At 44.8% G+C, this 16289-nt stretch overlaps 2 protein-coding genes across 4 annotated transcripts in view; one reads left to right on the top strand and one right to left on the bottom strand.

Moving 5' to 3' along the window:
* Nucleotides 1-6530: 6530 nt before the first annotated feature.
* On the bottom strand, nucleotides 6531-11384 carry LOC134048930 (probable E3 ubiquitin-protein ligase IRF2BPL). Of its 3 annotated transcripts, none has more exons than XM_062501023.1 (3): nucleotides 10901-11384; nucleotides 10023-10440; nucleotides 6531-7715 (listed from the first exon to the last, which is right to left on the bottom strand). In XM_062501023.1, the coding sequence occupies exons 1-3, from the start codon at nucleotides 11239-11241 to the stop codon at nucleotides 7554-7556; spliced, it is 921 nt and encodes a 306-aa protein (XP_062357007.1). In that variant the 5' UTR covers nucleotides 11242-11384; the 3' UTR covers nucleotides 6531-7553. The 3 variants fall into 3 exon arrangements, with proteins under 3 accessions (XP_062357007.1, XP_062357008.1, XP_062357006.1); XM_062501024.1 differs by having other exon boundaries at nucleotides 7537-7715; nucleotides 10127-10440; XM_062501022.1 differs by lacking the exon at nucleotides 6531-7715 and having other exon boundaries at nucleotides 8892-10440.
* A 183-nt stretch (nucleotides 11385-11567) lies between these two features.
* The window catches only part of SLC6A6 (solute carrier family 6 member 6), a 50766-nt gene continuing 46044 nt past the window's right edge, over nucleotides 11568-16289 (top strand). Inside the window, exons 1-2 of the mRNA XM_062501021.1 lie at nucleotides 11568-11625; nucleotides 15465-15500. Of these exons, the coding sequence (XP_062357005.1) occupies nucleotides 11607-11625; nucleotides 15465-15500 (55 nt within the window). The 5' untranslated portion in view covers nucleotides 11568-11606. The remainder of the gene's footprint in view (nucleotides 11626-15464; nucleotides 15501-16289) is intronic.

Here is a 16289-nt window from a genome sequence, read left to right as displayed (position 1 = left end):
ATTTCTTTCTTCCAAAATGCAGTCAGCTCTGAGTGTAAAGTAAGAGACTGAATTGTCCAGAGGGTGAGATCCTTCTCCCTTTACATTGCTGCAGGGTAACAAACAAAGGATTTGTTACCCATCCTGAGTTCCTGTGTGGGGACACTTTGAGCAAAGGGAAGAATGGCACCCCACTCATGGAGAGTGTGCTGCAGCAAGCAGCACCAGGAATAGAAGTTGTATCAAATTAAAACATAGGGGAGGAATAAAAGAGAGAATTGCAATTTCCTTGAAGGATATTAGGCTTGATCATCATAACTGCTGCCTCCATTCTTGATAGCAGTGAGGATGTACAGACATTTGTGTGATTTCTCTGCTGAGCAGCACCTCTGCTTACTCAGTACTGATTTGGGGTTGCTAGAGCAACGCCAAAACCACTTCCTACAGAGCACAGTGGATGTGCTCTGCAGGCCTCCTAGGCCTACATGGTTAGCAGAAGTGGAAACTTCACAGAAGAAATGCAATGCAAAGTTCTAAGAGATGTGGAAACCTTAAATAGGGGTGTAATTCAACCACTATTTAGTCAATGATAAGGGAAAATAGGAGCATGATGGCCTTAGAACCTCTTTAAGGCAGCTTTTAGTCTGTTAATAATCAAGAGGAAATTACTTTACAAAAAAAAAATAAATCTAAAATTTTGATTTTATTTTAAAAGCTCCCTTCAACTACTATTTATGTGCACACTAACGTGCGACACCCATGTGACATTGTTTTAAGCCTTATACTTATATTCAACATTCATTTAGCTTTCATTACTGACAAAATTTCAAATGCCAGAGGATGTACAAAACTTGCTAGGTGATTTGCAAAATCTGCTAGTGTTTGAAAATTTTTAATGATTGAATACTTCATTAATTGCTTCTATTTTATCTGACTCCTGGCTATTGCCACAGAAATCTTGAGGGCTTTGCAACAAGGAAGATCTGTACTCCCTAAATTATAATTTCTGGGATTATTTTAAAGCACCATGTAAAAACAAGTATTAATTTTTATTCAGACAATTCTCTGTTTCAAACATATCTAATTGAGGAAAACATGAGGAATTCACCTCTTGGCTGTTTACTGATAAAATCCCCAACTATTTCTGTAGAATTTTATTTGCTACTCAACTAGTGTGATCCTGGAAAAGAAAGTTCAAGGTCTGCCTAACCTGGAGATTTTTCTCAAATATGCTTTCTACTGAATTGGGAATCATTTGAGTAATGTTTGTCCTGAAAGTATTCCTGATGCTTTTGATGTTGAGCTTTTGCTTGTTGGCTGTTGTATGTCCTTGGCTGTAGCAATAATGCAACAACTTTTCCTCATTTCCCTCATATTCTCTGAACAACTGAGATTTTGGTCCATGCCCAGAGAATCATAAAACCATGGACCATAAGTTTAGGGGAGTGTTTCTACAGGCACTAGTGATGAACTTACTCCTGGAATATTGCAGTTATTTAAAATTTCACCTTGCTGGAAGGTACTGGCAGCCTGAAAGGAGGAAAAAACACCAGACAGCTTGAGAGCCTCACACATAACAGAAGATTAGAAGAATGGCTTTTGAGCCAAAAGACAAGTGGTGATTTTGACATGAGCACAAACACGAGGGTCAATGTGGATGTTAATACAGAAACATGGGAGAGATCTCATTTACTTTACAGCTGAATCAAGGGCTGTACAATACAATAAATGTGGCTCCTATACATTTGATCCCTGATCTAGATACAACGTGGCTGAAATGATCTGTTGTGTAGCTGGGCTACAGCCGGGTCAGAGTCCCACACAACCAGCAGACTAAACAACGTGCCCTGGCCAAAGCACCTCCTGGGAGAGCACTGCAGAGCAGGGGCGAGCAGTGGCTGGCAGCTACATCTGGTAACCATGTCCCCAGGCCACCAACACACACAGGGAGTGTTGGGCTAATGTATGACATTGTTGCAGAGAAAATGCCCTTTGATTATTAGACAACAAATTCCAGTAGTGTGACTGGCTGGGAGGCAGGTAACCACAACAGACCCACTGCCAACAGCTGGGGGGTGCCTAAATCTAGGCTGGGCAAAATATTAGAGACTATGCAGAGCCTGCATTGGCCCAGCACAGGCAGGGAGACAGCTGATGCAGGGAGACAGGGATGCTGGAGATCTGCAGAGATCTCAATGGATCTTGGCCTTCTCTTCCAATCTCTGATTGCTGCCCTGCCAGCCTTGGAGTACATTATTGTTTATTACCCAGAGGGGACAGCTGAATTCCTTCTACAGCAACAATATTTTTTTGTGATGCCAATGCCATGACCTTTATTCATGAAAAACAAAGTACAAATGGGGAAAGCAGGGAGGAGCTCTGTCAGAAATGTGATGTAAACAGCTACAAAGATGTGGTGTGCTCCTCCAAAGCCATTTCCTACTAGGTAAGGATCAGAGCAATAGGCATTGCAAACACAGCAGAGATCCTATCTGATATTTTGTTAAGCTAATTGCTTATACCTAACAGCAAGGCTTCATAAAAATTGCCAAATTGAACTTTTGCTCAGATTAGACAACATCAACAACAATAGCTTCCAAAGGATTTATGGAGACAAATTCCCATTCCAGGTATCTGGTGACATATAAAAAAAAAAGAAAAAGGCAGCCTCTTTTCCAGCATTCATGAAAGTAACATGAACAATTCAATAGGAGAAGAGCTCTCATTTTGTTGTGGAAACAGTCTCCGCAGTACCCTTGAAAATTCATCCTGAGGCAAGTTTGAAATAATTAATGCTTTTGCTCTTATGAAAATATCTTCATGTTTAGAGCAAACAGCTGTTTTGCTGGTGGAGAACAGCAGAAACATGACCTGTATTTAAACCTGTATCTTACTGGGAGAACTGGGAGCTTAGTCTCTGAGTAGGGATGAAAAATTCAGGCAGTAACAAGTCCAAGACTTCTGGGGTGGCATGAATTCAGCTTGAGGGGAACCCTGAGTTGAAGCCAGGTGAAGTAGGCATGTGGCAGGGCCCTCTGCTCTGGCTGGAGATGGTGCCTGTGTCCTGAGCTCCAGCAGGCCAGGGGGTGTGCCTGGTAGATGTCGTACCTCTCTCCACATGGTTTCACAGGACCTCCAGAGGCACTGGATGGAAAAGCTCCCAGGGGTCCAGTACACCCTCCACTGTGTGCCTCTGAGCCATGACTTATTCAGCTCTGTCAGCACAAAGTCCCAGGCCCTGCTGCTCAGGATGATCCCTGCTCACTGCCACAGCCCAGCCTGGCCACGCAGCTCCTCCATGATGCCAATGGCCTCCAGCAGCACTTGCTATGGGGCAACAGGGGTCAAGGGTGTCTTTGTGAGTGCCAAGGGCATCCCAAATCCACTTTGGCTGCTCCACAGTTTTCTGAGATGTGTTTCCCAAGGAAATGTGGGAGTATAGGGACAAGCTTCTCTCCATAAAATTCATGAGCCCAACAGACAAACTTGCAGAAGTATAAAGGAGAAAACTTGAGGTGTTTAGCTGACACAGAGAGTAAGAGACAATTGCTCAGTGCTATAAGCAGCCTGTGACCGACTGTTCACAAAATAGAAACCATTTGTGTCACATTTAATAATCAGTAACTGATAATATTGGGCTTTGATACAAATCAGAGCTGAGTAACATTGGCCAAAGAGATTTAGAGGACCAAGTCTGGATAGTTTGTGCTGTCCATACTCTCCTATTTCCCCACCTTCTCATGTACAGACAACAAAGCGGGATTGCTCTGGCTGGGAGAGACAGGCAGAAATTTCTCTCTGCAAGGATGCACTGCTGGGTTGGTGCTGTTGCTTCACCCAGATTAAGTTTCCAAAAGCAGTCTCCGCCCAGGTTGGGACATAAGCGTCAGGTATCCCAAAAGAGAAGTGCAGGGATGCCGCAGTGAATATTGCTGAATTTATTTTAGGCCACAGAGATTCTGGCCGAAAGATCACTTGGGAGCGTGCCAAAGGTCCAGAAAAGGCAACTGCTTGGGGAAGATCAAGGTCACCCACGCCTGGGAGCCGCTGTGGTCCCCTCAGTGACGCCGCTGCCTTGCAGAGGTGGGAGCCCAGGCATCTCCTCGGAGCACGCTGGCGATGCTCCAAGAGTTTGTTCCCGGCTGCGCCAGGGCCGGCGGGCAGGGACGTGCCGGGCACGGGGGATGCTCCGCGGCGCTCGGCCGGGCAAAAGCGGCGCTCCCGCTGCCAGCTCTGCCTCCTGCCACCAGATGCAAGCAATTTGTTTTGCATTTGGACTGGTAGTCTGGAAAACCGAAGCGCTGTGTTTTCAAGTTTATATTATGTGCTTGCTTTCCAGTTCTGTTAATTAAAGTCATGACACTGGATGAGCAGTCTCTGGATAGCTTGCAGGGTTCGTTTTAAATTTCTTCCTTTTTGTAAACACTCAGGTATTTGAAGCCCTTTCTCTGTTTGCAGTGCATTAATTCACCTAGCTAGAAATTCTATCTGTCTGAACTCGTACACGCATGCATTTGGGAATGGTTTTGTTTGTTACAGTATATTCTCCCTCTCTTTGCCTATATCTACCAATGTAATTTGTCAGAATAAATGAAGTAATTGAAAATTATACACTCCTCATAACTGTTTCACCATCACTTTGAGAGGGAAGGGAGCAGAGGGACCCATAAGCAAATAGAAAGAAATATGAGAATGTATTAACTCACTCAGGTGATCACTTCTTCTTCTTTGATGAGTTTAATTCTTCAGCTCTTCTGGAGCTGTTCTGTAAGCCATGAAGGCTCAACTGCCTCAGCAAGTTCTCCACCACACATTTTTGGACTATTTTGTACTGTGATGTCTACTGTCACCCGGGATGTGGCTAGGCCAACCCTGCCCAGCTCAATAATCAGCTCCAAATGGAAGTGGTTCTGCAGGGCAGCCTCAGACTCTATTGGCCTTTTTTTGCTTTCAGAGTGGGTTTGCCACAACTTCTTCCCTGTCTCCCAACTCACATCTCCTGTGGCTTCCCAGATTCTGAATCACCTTTGCTGCACCCATGTAACCATCTTGACTTGGCAGGACCTGTTGTGCTCGTGAGCCCCAGGAAATCTCTGCAGGCTGTGCAGCAGCAGAATATTTAGCTGCAGCATGGCAGGTGTGTTGCTAGCAGGGAAAGAGGAATATTCACCATGTGCATCATCTCCAAGCACACTTTGTGCTACTGGAGTAGTGCTAACAGAGCACTTGGTGCAGTGAGGGAACATAACTTACACTGTCCAGATGTGAAGCTTTGCTTTCAGGACTGAAAACATCAAGTGTGGACACGTGCAAAGACAGGACAACATCTGCAGCGTTTCCTTTGGTCCATCCACAGACAAAGCTCAGAGTTGCTCAGCAAAGCTCACACAAGCTTCTCCCATGCCCAACAAGATGGATTTTTTTTGGTTTTTTTTCTGGCAAGTACATTCAGCGACTTTTCAGGGCTTATAACTTGGTTATTAATATTACCATTTGACTTCTTTTGGAAAATTAAACTCATGCGATAGAGGAATTCTATGCGGCAAATTCTGATGCAGAAATTCTGGTATGAGTGCTTCTGTAAAATACAGGAGTGGAAAATGGAGGTTCTATGGTAGGAAATTATTTTCTTGGGTGGTTTTTTGAATAAATTTTATATGATTGAGCCAACAAAGAACAATGCCAACATCAAAAAATCCATTACCTGTTGATCTTGTCCTGGTTTTGGCAAATTTAGGCAGGTATTGCAAGATTTTATACAAACTGTTATGTAATAGCTCAGGAAAAAAATAATTAAAAGAGATGTTATCATATATCAAGTACTAGGTAATCAGATTAAAAAGAAAAAAAAGCAAACAACAACTGGGAAGTGCAATAATTGGATTTGCTAATGCCACGTAAAATAAAAAGATGAGTACATATTCAGATTTTTGCACAGGGCAAGTGCCACCGGATTTTCCCTAGGGAACAATCCTCTCTTGGCTAAGTGTGGTCAAATGAAAGAAACAAATCTTTTTTGTCTTTAATTATTGTGATTCTGTTTAAAAGTTAGAAGACGTCAATTTTAGCATGTAGAATGCAATTGTGAAAGAAAATGGGTTTCCTGAATTTTCAGCGATTTACTAAAATTTACACACATGCTGGTTATTTTAATATAAGGAAAAAGGATTTTGTTTCTTTATCCTGTTACATAACACTGGATGTATTCTCCCTTGAACTCACAAGTATGATTATCATTAATCTTAAAGGGAAACAGTTGTCTTTCAAATTCCTTTCTGAATTTCTGAATTTTTATCTTTTTTTTAGCTAGATCCCAAACGACTGGATATGAATTAAAGATGAAAGCATATTGTTTATTTTTTTAATTAGATTACTTTAATCTCATTTATACATAGTTCTTCTACTGTTCTCCCCAACAGCAATAGTGAAGAAAAAAAACATTTTTTTAGAGTGATTTCCAAAATACAAAACATACGGTTCATACAGCATCCAGCAGGAGACAGAGTACCTGTTATTGATTTTTTTAGTTCATTTTTATGAAACTGGCTGGCTTTCAGTTCAGAGACATTCTTTAATAATACTTATATTTTTCATTCTATAATACATTCCTTTCAAGGATTTTAAAATGCTCAGGAGATCTTGAAAATCCCAGTGAAAACCATTGGATTATGAGAGGTTTTTATTTTGCAGGTAGCTGACTGTCAGTCAACTTGAGACACTTTCTTCAAAAGCCAGTGTGACCACTTTGGTTCCAGGCTGTTTGGTTCCTCTGTTTGCCCCTGACTTTAGGAATCAGCCCCTGTAAAGCAACAGGCATTTCCAAACTCAACTGGTGTTCAGAAAGGACCAGCTTCAGCCTCTCAGCCTTGCTAAGTGCCTCGAGTTAATTTGTAATTAGCCTGATGTAAGGAAAGGACCAGTGCAGGCAATCCCATAATGGCTAGGCCATCTCAAATATAAGCAAAATAGGCTACCCATAGCATTAAAGCAAGAGAATTTAATGCCAACTGGCTACTTTTCAAGAAGACCTGTAGTTTTTCATTGCCTTTGTGTTTGACTCGTAAACCGGGTGTGGGGCTCTATCACTGACAGGTTCACATGATGGGGAGTGTACCACAAACACAGGTCATGTTTTGATTTCTGTTTGATACCTTATTTATATATGATTTATATGGATAAACTAAGAAAAATTAACTGTCCAGGCCATAATTTCATCTAAAATAAACACAGACTAAAACTACAGCAACTTATTGGATTGTGTGGATTAGTGAGATATCCTGGTATGTAACACCAATAGCAACAGTTTATTCCCCAATTTAGTAATGCTTAAAATCTGCAATCCAGAGTCACTCCATGATATGTAAATCCCTTACAAAATCTGCTTCCCTTTTTCATGCTCAGGATCCTCTGCTATATAGGGGAAACCCAGAGACTGATCCCATATAACTTTGTGTAGGAAATTCATGTATAGAAAAGCACTGATGCAATGGACTTATTCAGACTGTCTTTTTTCCATTCTTGCTTATGCAATCCTTTACAGACAATGCTGTCCATTTCTCTCCTACTGATGGACTTCATGCCTGGATGAATTTTGCTTTTTTTCTAATTTCAATGTTTATATGTAAAATCTTCCCAATCCCTGCCAAATTTCCTCTTTGTCCATGCCCTATCTTGGTCCTGAGTCCATGAAACGTCATGTTCCCTCTAGCAGCCAAACAATGAAAACAAGGTTTCTCCTGAAAAATAAAGAAATATTACATCAGTTACCATTTTAAAATTAATGAGATTGGGTTGATGAGCATATTTTAGGTCCTGGTGTAATATCCCTCCCTCCACTTCACCTTATGGAAACCTGAATTAACTCTGCTATACCCTTGGGTTAACATTCATCATCTGAAATCTGGCACTCACATCCCTGCCCCTCAAGACCTCTTTACCCGGGTGCAATTACAGTGAATCTCTCCTGACTTTCGTGCCATCTCAGTAGATTTCCACACATTGTAGCCAAGTTGGGGATTTGGCCCAGTGTCTTTTTTAAACCCTGTGACCCAGACATGGAGATTAAAAAAGAGTTATGTTATCGGATTAAACAGATACAAGAGGCACTCGCTGTATCAGCATCCAACACCTTAAAACTCCAGCAAGAAGATCAGCATGGTAATGGCAAAAATAACCTCTGAGAAAGAGGGAAAACTCAAAGGAAGGTGATGGCAAACTCATGCCTTGGACTGGGGTGCAAAAACCTGTGACACTGCCTGATTGCCAAAGCAGCCACACAGATAGGGTATCCTGCTTGCTACAGCATCTTCATACAGGATACACTCGAGGTATAAAAGTCATTTAAACTCCACCTACCCGTAGCCAGAGTAATTTTGGCCTTACTTAAGTTTGGGTTAATGTTTTCACAGTGGGATTTTTGAGAGGTTAGGCTTGATTGCGTTATGAACTGCATCAGCGGACACTGAAACCAATAAAGCTGCAGAAGCAAAAATCCTAACAGATTAGAAACAGACCTACATGAAAAGGATAGTAATTTCAGACACCGTTTGTATGCTTAATATTATACACATGCTTATGCTTTGTAATTTGGGCTCTAAATTGTGATTTCAGTTACGTAAGAGTGGAGAAGCCAGAAGCATTAGTGCTGCTGTATGCTACTACAGATGAAGGCAGAGTTCCCCCAAATATTCATCAGGCACATTCTCACAAGTTGTGCTGTCTCATATTGAAAAAGCAGATAGAAATGTGCATATTTATGACACAAAGCAAAGCACATTATTATTATTATTATTATTATTATTATTATTATTATTATTATTTCCAGGTACTGTTTACATACCTCTGACTTCAAAACAGCTTTGGCTGTAGGTCTTTTACCCCCAAAACATTTTTTTAAACACAGAGAGTGATCATGTGCTTCGTGTGGCTGACTTTTAATGAGTGAGGAGCAACAGAAGAAGAGAGAGCAAGAGACAAAATACTTTGATTCCTCTAGAGAACTAGAGCAAAATATTCCACTGCTGTCAGTGGCACAGCTGTGCTGGCAGGATCCTTCACATAGACAAGGCTCCAGCTGCTACTTGCATTTCACTGATGTGACTCCTGGTTCCCAATCTGCGTCTAGGCATCCTCACTGCAACCAAACAAGTGGCTAAGCTGGTGAGAAACCTTTCACTTCATTCCATAGTGCAGCCAGAGCCGCCTATTTGTGGTCCCTCGTGGAGCCTCACAAAATGTGAGCTGCCGTCTGCAAAGGATGCCTACAAATCAAAGTTGCAGTACACAAGAAACCTTGTGAATCAGAAGACATGGACTTGTGAATCAGAAGCATGGATTACATTGTTATGAGTTTAAACAAGGCTGTTCAGTGGGGATATGTCATCAGTTAGCTGTGTATATCCTATATCTCTGCATGTTTTCTGCTAAAAATCTACTCACGTTCCAAATCAGTTCGGATACTGAAAACCACAGAATGCACTGGAGTAAGGAAAAATCAGATGTGTGACTGTGGCACAGTGTTATTGGCATCCTGTACTGCCATCAAAAACTGTGCAGAATGGCGCAGCTTTTGCAAGAACCTGCTAAGGAAATCAGCCCTTTCTGATACCTCCCTGGAAGATACTGTGATGGAATTTGACCCCCCCCTCCCCCAGCAGCCTATGCATAGATGATGGGGTCCAGAGGTGGTCCCCCAGTGACTGCTGTCCTAGTTTGTGGTGTAGAAAGGTAGCATCTTGTATCCAGGAAAACCTAGAGAGCAGAGATGTGGGGACTATCCACTCTCCTTTGGTCCATCCCTGCTGTTCCCAGTGCAAGGTTAGCACCGCGGGATTTCTCTGAAACACAGATGGCCCAAAATCTCCTTTTCAGCACAACTGTACTCCCACAGTGCAAATGGTATTTTTCAGTACAGAGGATGTTACTAAGTCTTCAGCGGGGGTTATATGAAAATTCCTCCCAACCCTCTCTGCTGCTTGTATCATTTCATTAAGAGAACCAGAGGGGATGCAGGTAGGAGAGCAAGTCATGTTTGAGTCATATACCCGTTCGCCTGCAGGGGAAGAGGACCGGCTTTCGATTCTATGAAACCCGACACAAAACAAAACCTTGCCCTGCTCATTTTCCCCGCCGATCGCCACGGCCGTACTTTGTTCTCCAGCCGCGATCGGGACTTCCCGGTGCCGAGGATCGCGCTTTAGGGAGGCGGCAGGGCAGAGCAGGGCTATCCCAGCCTCCCAGGCACCTGCCAGGCCACGCTCCTGTGTTGCCTCCTCCCGCAGCAGACGAGTGCGGGACCAAACCTGTCCCCAAAGCCTGGCAGAGCGGCACCGGGTCCAGAGTCCAGTCCCCCGGGGGCCGGGCAGAAAAGTGGCCGCGAAGGAGCAGAGGAGGGCAGCGGGCGCAGGCACGGGCAGCGGCGGTGACAGCGCCGTGGGATGCTTTTCCTGTGAGAAGGGCACTCTTTGTGCAAAGACAAAAAACAGCGATTCAAAAAAACGCACGAAAATCAAAAATACCGAGAGGAGATCAGCAGCTGGGAGCCCTCGCTCCGCTCCGTGCCCGCCGCGGCAGCCCCGGGACGCGGGCCGGGTCCCCCGGGCCGGCCCAGCCGCCGCTCCCGCTGCCCGCGGCAGCCGCTGGGGACAGCGGGCGGCCCGGGGCGGCCCCCCCGAGGCGGCGGCCGCTGCCCCGCACCCGCCCGCCCCTCCCCGCCGGCCCGAGGCCGCCTGCCAGCCCGAGCTCCGCCGCCGTGTCTGCGGCATGGCCCCTCCTCCCCCACACCCCTTCCTTTAGGCTCCCCCCTCCCCAGCAAAGAAGAGGCCGTGCCGGTGTTTTTCCACTCAGCAGGATGGGTGATGCTCAAAGCTCCCTCATTAGACAACAGACACGAGAGGTCAGGAAGAAAGCGCTTATAAATTACCGTTTCCTCCTGCTCGGCGCTGCTAGTCGCGCCGCACCGCTCCGCCGGACGCGCCGCACCGCCGCAGGGGCGCAGCGGCGCGCAGGCACCGCGGCCAGCGGACACAGGTACCGGCACCTCCCGGCCGGGAGGGCGGGCGGGCGGTGGGGCTGCTGCTGCTGCTGCTGCTGCTGCTGCTGCTGCTGCTGCTGCTGCTGCTGCTGCCTCCGCTGCCGCCGCTGCGCTGGTGGTGGCGGTGGGGCTGGCGCGGCGCGGGTCGCCCCTCGCTGCCGCGACGAACAAAGGGGCGGCCGTTCCGCGCCCAGCGGAGCCGAACCGAGCCGGGCCGGTGGCGGCGGCATCGTCCTCCCTTTGTCCGCCTCGACTCGGGGTGTCCCTGGGCACGCTTTCCCTTCCCCCCTTCCATTTATTGATTAATTCATCCTTCTCCTTAAATCCCCCTCCTCCCCAGCTCTCGCTTTACCCCTGCGGTGTTTTTTCTCCCCAGCGGTTATTTACCCCCCACACCTTGCGTTAACTTTTTTTGGCGATAACATTCTTAGCCATTCCCCGTTGGCGGCCCTCCAGCACATCGACGGCGCACGCTTCTCTCCCCGGGTATTTTTGCCCATTTTTTCTCTCCTTCCCACCCCTCCCCGCTGTGCTTTCTCTGTCTGCCGTGCGCTAACCTCGAGTGAAGAGACTGGTACAGGCAGTGCCACATCTGATGCTAATGGGCTTACCTGGTGGGTAGTACCGCTGCTGCTGCTTTCTTGTTATTTCCCTCATTTTCCTTTTTATTCCCCTCATTTTCCTTTTATTTTGTGGGTTCTTAACATGCTGAAATCAAAGTAGCGATGGGGCTTGGAAATAAAATACAGGGACTACACAGGGCAGGTTACCAAGCTCAGTGTGGTGTGAAGGGGTGATAATTATGGGTTTGTCTGGGGGTAGCTTGGATCCAAAATTCACCCGCTGGCTTTAAGATAATGAATGCCCATTGCTGCCTGGTATTATAGCAGGAGGTATGTGGGAGGACTCAAGAGGTTTCCATATAAGAACATGGGAGAATTTATTTCAGCCAGGCGAAGAAATGTGCAGAGTATGTGTTATTTATGACACTGAAGGCAAGCTGTGTTGTCCTTAGGCAGCACCAAGAGTGGCAAAACTTGGTATTTAGAAATTGTAAAAGCTGATCTCTGCTGTTTAATAAGAGCTATGTTTAAAGGGAAGCACGGATGAAGATTTAAAAAAGGAAAAAGTAGTGGGAGAGGATCTAGATAAATACAAAGAAATAGAACCCCACACTTATTCCAGCACAGTTTGTGCCAAGCTGTAAAGAGGGAGGTTTTTGATTAGTTCCCATGTTTTTTAACCGTATTGGGAAAGGCATTAAGAAAATGTGCTGAGAGGAGCTGGTTACGTTGATAGTGCTATTTTGGTAACTGCATTTTTTTTTATTACTTGCATGTGAAAATGTTTTGAGTTTTGGACTAGCAAAACAGTGAGGCAGTCCTGACGGGGACACATGTCATCGGCTGTGTAATTCAGGGCTCGGATGACAGTTGCTACCGGTTTAGATTTTATGGCTTTGGGTTTGAGGGTAAATCAGCCCGTTAAAACCTGCTGCTGTGGAATTTAGATGGGAGAGGCTTTGGTGAGAACTCTAATGGTTGTTGACAGCCGGGTGTTTACCTCTGGGTCTGCGTTCAGCCGAGCTGACTGCTTTTCTGGCATTGCCTGCCTTTGCCAAAAGTGTTATGGAAAGGTTTCCTTGAAGGTTATTGGGGGTTTTTTTAAGCAAAATGTGTGAGCAGCTGAGGCAGCCAGCAGCGTGACAGTGACAGTGTCCCTCGCCCGGACCAAGTCTGAAGCACGAGTGTGGAAGGAAGATGTCTGTGTTACCGTGGTTAAACTGACATTGAAACTTCATTTTTGGTACTTTCAGAGACAGTATCTTCCTGTTCCCCCTTTAGCTGTCTCTCATGTGCTTTGCATGGGTTTGGGGTTTTTTTTGGTTGTTGTTGTTTTTTTGGTTGGTTGGGGTTTTTTTGGTGGATTTTTTTTTCTTTTTTTATTTGCCTTTCACCTCTGTCCCTTTCCACCTCTCCCTCCTTGGTGGCCTAAGGCAGCTCCCACTGGAGGGCGACAGACACCTTTCCCCTGCTGCCCGGGGGACCCCGACCCCGCGGCCGGGAGACGAAAGGCGGCTTCTTGCTGTCATTTATTAACCCGCTTCTTTCACGGCGCGCCGGGAGGGTTATTTTCTGTCATTCTTAGCAAAAAGCAGCAGGTCGCAGGTGGCACAGTGATATCTGTAGGCCCCGAGAAGGCGGATGAGTGTTCACGGGTGCTGCATCCAAATCCTGGGGAGTTTGGTTTGTTTGCTTAAGGAATCTTGGTTTGGAATCCAATAGAAATTTGGAATCGTTCAAATGCTATGGACTTCTGCTGTATTTTCTTTTGCTGTAACCAAGAAGAAAATTTGGCATGCAGCTCTTCATTGGTAGTTTCAGATGTAGAGCTTTTGGGTGGGTTGTCTGGAGCTTTCATGTCAGAGGTGAAATGCTGGGGCAGTGGCAGGAGGCTTCAGTCCATGTGAAATGCTGGCAGAAGAGAAGTGCTACATTGCCCTGGAAAACTAGGAAGACACTTAAAGTTGGCTTGCTCTTGCTGCAGAGTGCTTGGGAAACCTCCCATGCCTGAGTGGACTAATGTTTGTAAAGCCTCGATGAGGATCTTGTCCTACAGCTAATCATTGCTAATATTTCAGTGAGGGTTTTCTTTAATCAATACTCTTAGCGTATGTTAGTGGCTTCCAGCCAGCTCCTATGGGTTGGATGTTTCCAAAGAGACTCTTTGGCACTTTCCAGACAGTGACATTCCTAGGATTTTCATCAATGCACATCAAGGCTTAGCAGCAACCCCCTATTATTTCAGTTTTGCTCCTTCTACGTTTTCCAATGCCCCAATGGCATGCCAGTGCTGCCAGTACCACCAGTAAGGGGGAGTCTCTGCAGTGGTGCCCTGCATGGGCCTTTAATCATGCTGGTGAACAACTCTGAAAAGATTATGCTGATTAGTTTCCTTTAAATTTGACCATATTACAACACTTAAAAATGGATGGGAAAGCCATGATAGTTGCAGCCTCTTGTAAGTAATGTTTATTTGATTGGTCATATGGATAAATTGTAGATCGTTTAAGAAGTGAAGCTTTGAATAGATTACTCAGTCGGATTAGTGCCTTCAACTTCTTTTCATCACTAATTTAATTTACATGACCAGAGTGGATCAGGGGTTGTTTTTTAAAAAAGTAATCCTGTGTCTACTCCAATAAGAGCTCTATACACAGAAGTAAAATTTATTCTAATGGCACTCTAGGGAGGCTGCTTGCAGAATTTGGTCTGTGGCCCTTAGAAGAAAAGCATGAGGATGAAAATGCAGTGATTTAATATTTGTTGAATTTCTTCCATACACGCCTGTTCAGTTGAACCCTCAGCTGTTGTAGTGCCATGGGTTTAATTGATTTGTGTGAGCTGAGTATCATCCCAAGGCATGCAAATTTCAGGAAAAGCCCTTTAAATTGCTTACCTAGTAGCTAATATTGATACAAGGTAATTCAGTAGAAATTAACTGAACGTGTCACTCTTCTCTGTCCTTTTTTTCCCCAAAAACCTGCTGGTGGAAGGGCTGGTGTCCTGCCAGTCCATGACTCTGAAACTATGGCTGGTGTCCCATAGCATCTTCTGTATTTCTGTCAGTGTCTTTTTTTTCCAATGTGTCCAGATTTACACCAACAAAAAGCCATTTAGTGCCAGCCCTAAACCCTGTTCCAAGAGCATCCACTGAACCCACCAGCTCAGCTGGTGGAAGGGGGCGTGTGAATCAAATGCCAGCAAGTTTCGGGTGGGTGGATGCAGGGTGGCAGTCCCATGGCCACAGGAGGTGGCTGGTAAGGCCTGTTGGGAAGGTTCTGCATTTTAGCAGTTACTGGGTTTCCTGTTGTGGTTCTCTGTCACTCAGAATTGTCACAGCCTCAAAGGACGCCTTCGCTGCTGTGGCTGCCTGACCTGGGCTTGAATGCAGCCAGTGCTTGAGCACTGGCATGGAAAAAACAACCCTGCTGTGCCAAAATGCAGCAGGAGAGCCCTGCTTCATGGTGTTGGTGTAAGTGCCATGTCCATAGGCAGGAGAACAACCCGTGCACAGAGCCATGGAGTTATCTCTGAGTTGGAATGTACCTAAAAGTTCTTTAATTTTTTTTTTTCATTTTTTTGGTCCAAATTACATGGCATTTGTATTCTCTTTCACAGTTGCAGTGTAATTGTCCTGCTATTTAGAGGGATATAGCAATATCTCCTGTGCTGTTCTACATAGAATGAAACACACAAGAAATTATCTCCTGTTTTGGCATTGGTACTACATTCAGTGTCTTGGTGTTCTTCAAATAGAAGCTTTTACTGATGAAATTCAGAAAACACTGTACATTTTATCACTGAAACATGTCTGACTTATTTTGCCGGACCCATTTTTTTCCCTTTAAAATAGTTTTCTCTTTTCTTTTTCTCTTTTTTTTTCCAAACAGGAAAAGAAAATACATTCAGCAGAGATTCTTCTTCATGTAAGTGTTATTTATGCTTGTTTATGAAATTACAAAAAGGCTTAAAAAGCTCATTAAAACATTCAAATACTGAACATTTACCATCTGTTTGTAGAAACCAAGTATAGAGCATATAAAAATGGGCTGTAGTTGTACAGCAATAATTCTCAGTAACTGATTTCTTAAATCTATCTGTGCAGTTCTTCTATGTGTATCACCACAGAATTTAGAAAACGCTGCGAAGCACTTTGCAGACGTTTAAGCAGCATGCCCGTAAAGCTGGTGTGTAAATCCTGGAGGGATAATATTGAAATGGTTTGCCCAAAGCAGAGGATACACAAAAGTGTGAGCTTGATTTAGCACCCCAGAGTCCTTGGTCCCCAAATGTTGTGGCAAAGTCAGCTTTTCTGCCTTGGATCCTACAGAATCCAAGTTCTGCCCATAGAGCCATTTGTCATGTGCAAGGGTGTGCATGTGTATGTATGGATAAGGGAGAGTGTCTGTACGTGTACCTGGCCTCAGACAGCCTCTAGGTATTCCATGCCTTCTCTACAACCTATGGTGATGCCCATTAAAGTGAGAGTAGATGCCACCAGCCACTGGTGGATACTGTTGCAAATGTTTTGTGAAAGCATTTCGCTCCAGCCTGGCTCTCCATCTGAGGGAGCCTGTTAAAGTATTCTTGGTGAGACTGAGAGAGCTGCATAGCATAAAAACACAGCAGGTTTTTTTCCACAACATCTAGCGACCTGTTTTTTTTATCACAGATCTCAGCTTTGAAAACTGTTGAGTGGTATAGAAAGCTCTATT

The sequence above is a fragment of the Cinclus cinclus genome, chromosome 12, assembly GCF_963662255.1.
Source record: "Cinclus cinclus chromosome 12, bCinCin1.1, whole genome shotgun sequence".
In the NCBI taxonomy this organism is placed as follows: domain Eukaryota; kingdom Metazoa; phylum Chordata; class Aves; order Passeriformes; family Cinclidae; genus Cinclus; species Cinclus cinclus.
Note: the sequence above shows the minus strand (reverse complement) of the source record. Positions and strands in the feature narration are given on the sequence as shown.

Excerpts from the sequence above, each read along its gene's own strand:
- LOC134048930 (XM_062501022.1), bottom strand. The coding sequence starts at position 11,241 with ATGCCGCCGCCACCGGCCCGGCTCGGTTCGGCTCCGCTGGGCGCGGAA. Across the intron at positions 10,441-10,900 it reads GCGCCGAGCAGGAGGAAACG|AGTGCCCTTCTCACAGGAAA; the intron begins GTAATTTATAAG and ends CTTTGCACAAAG.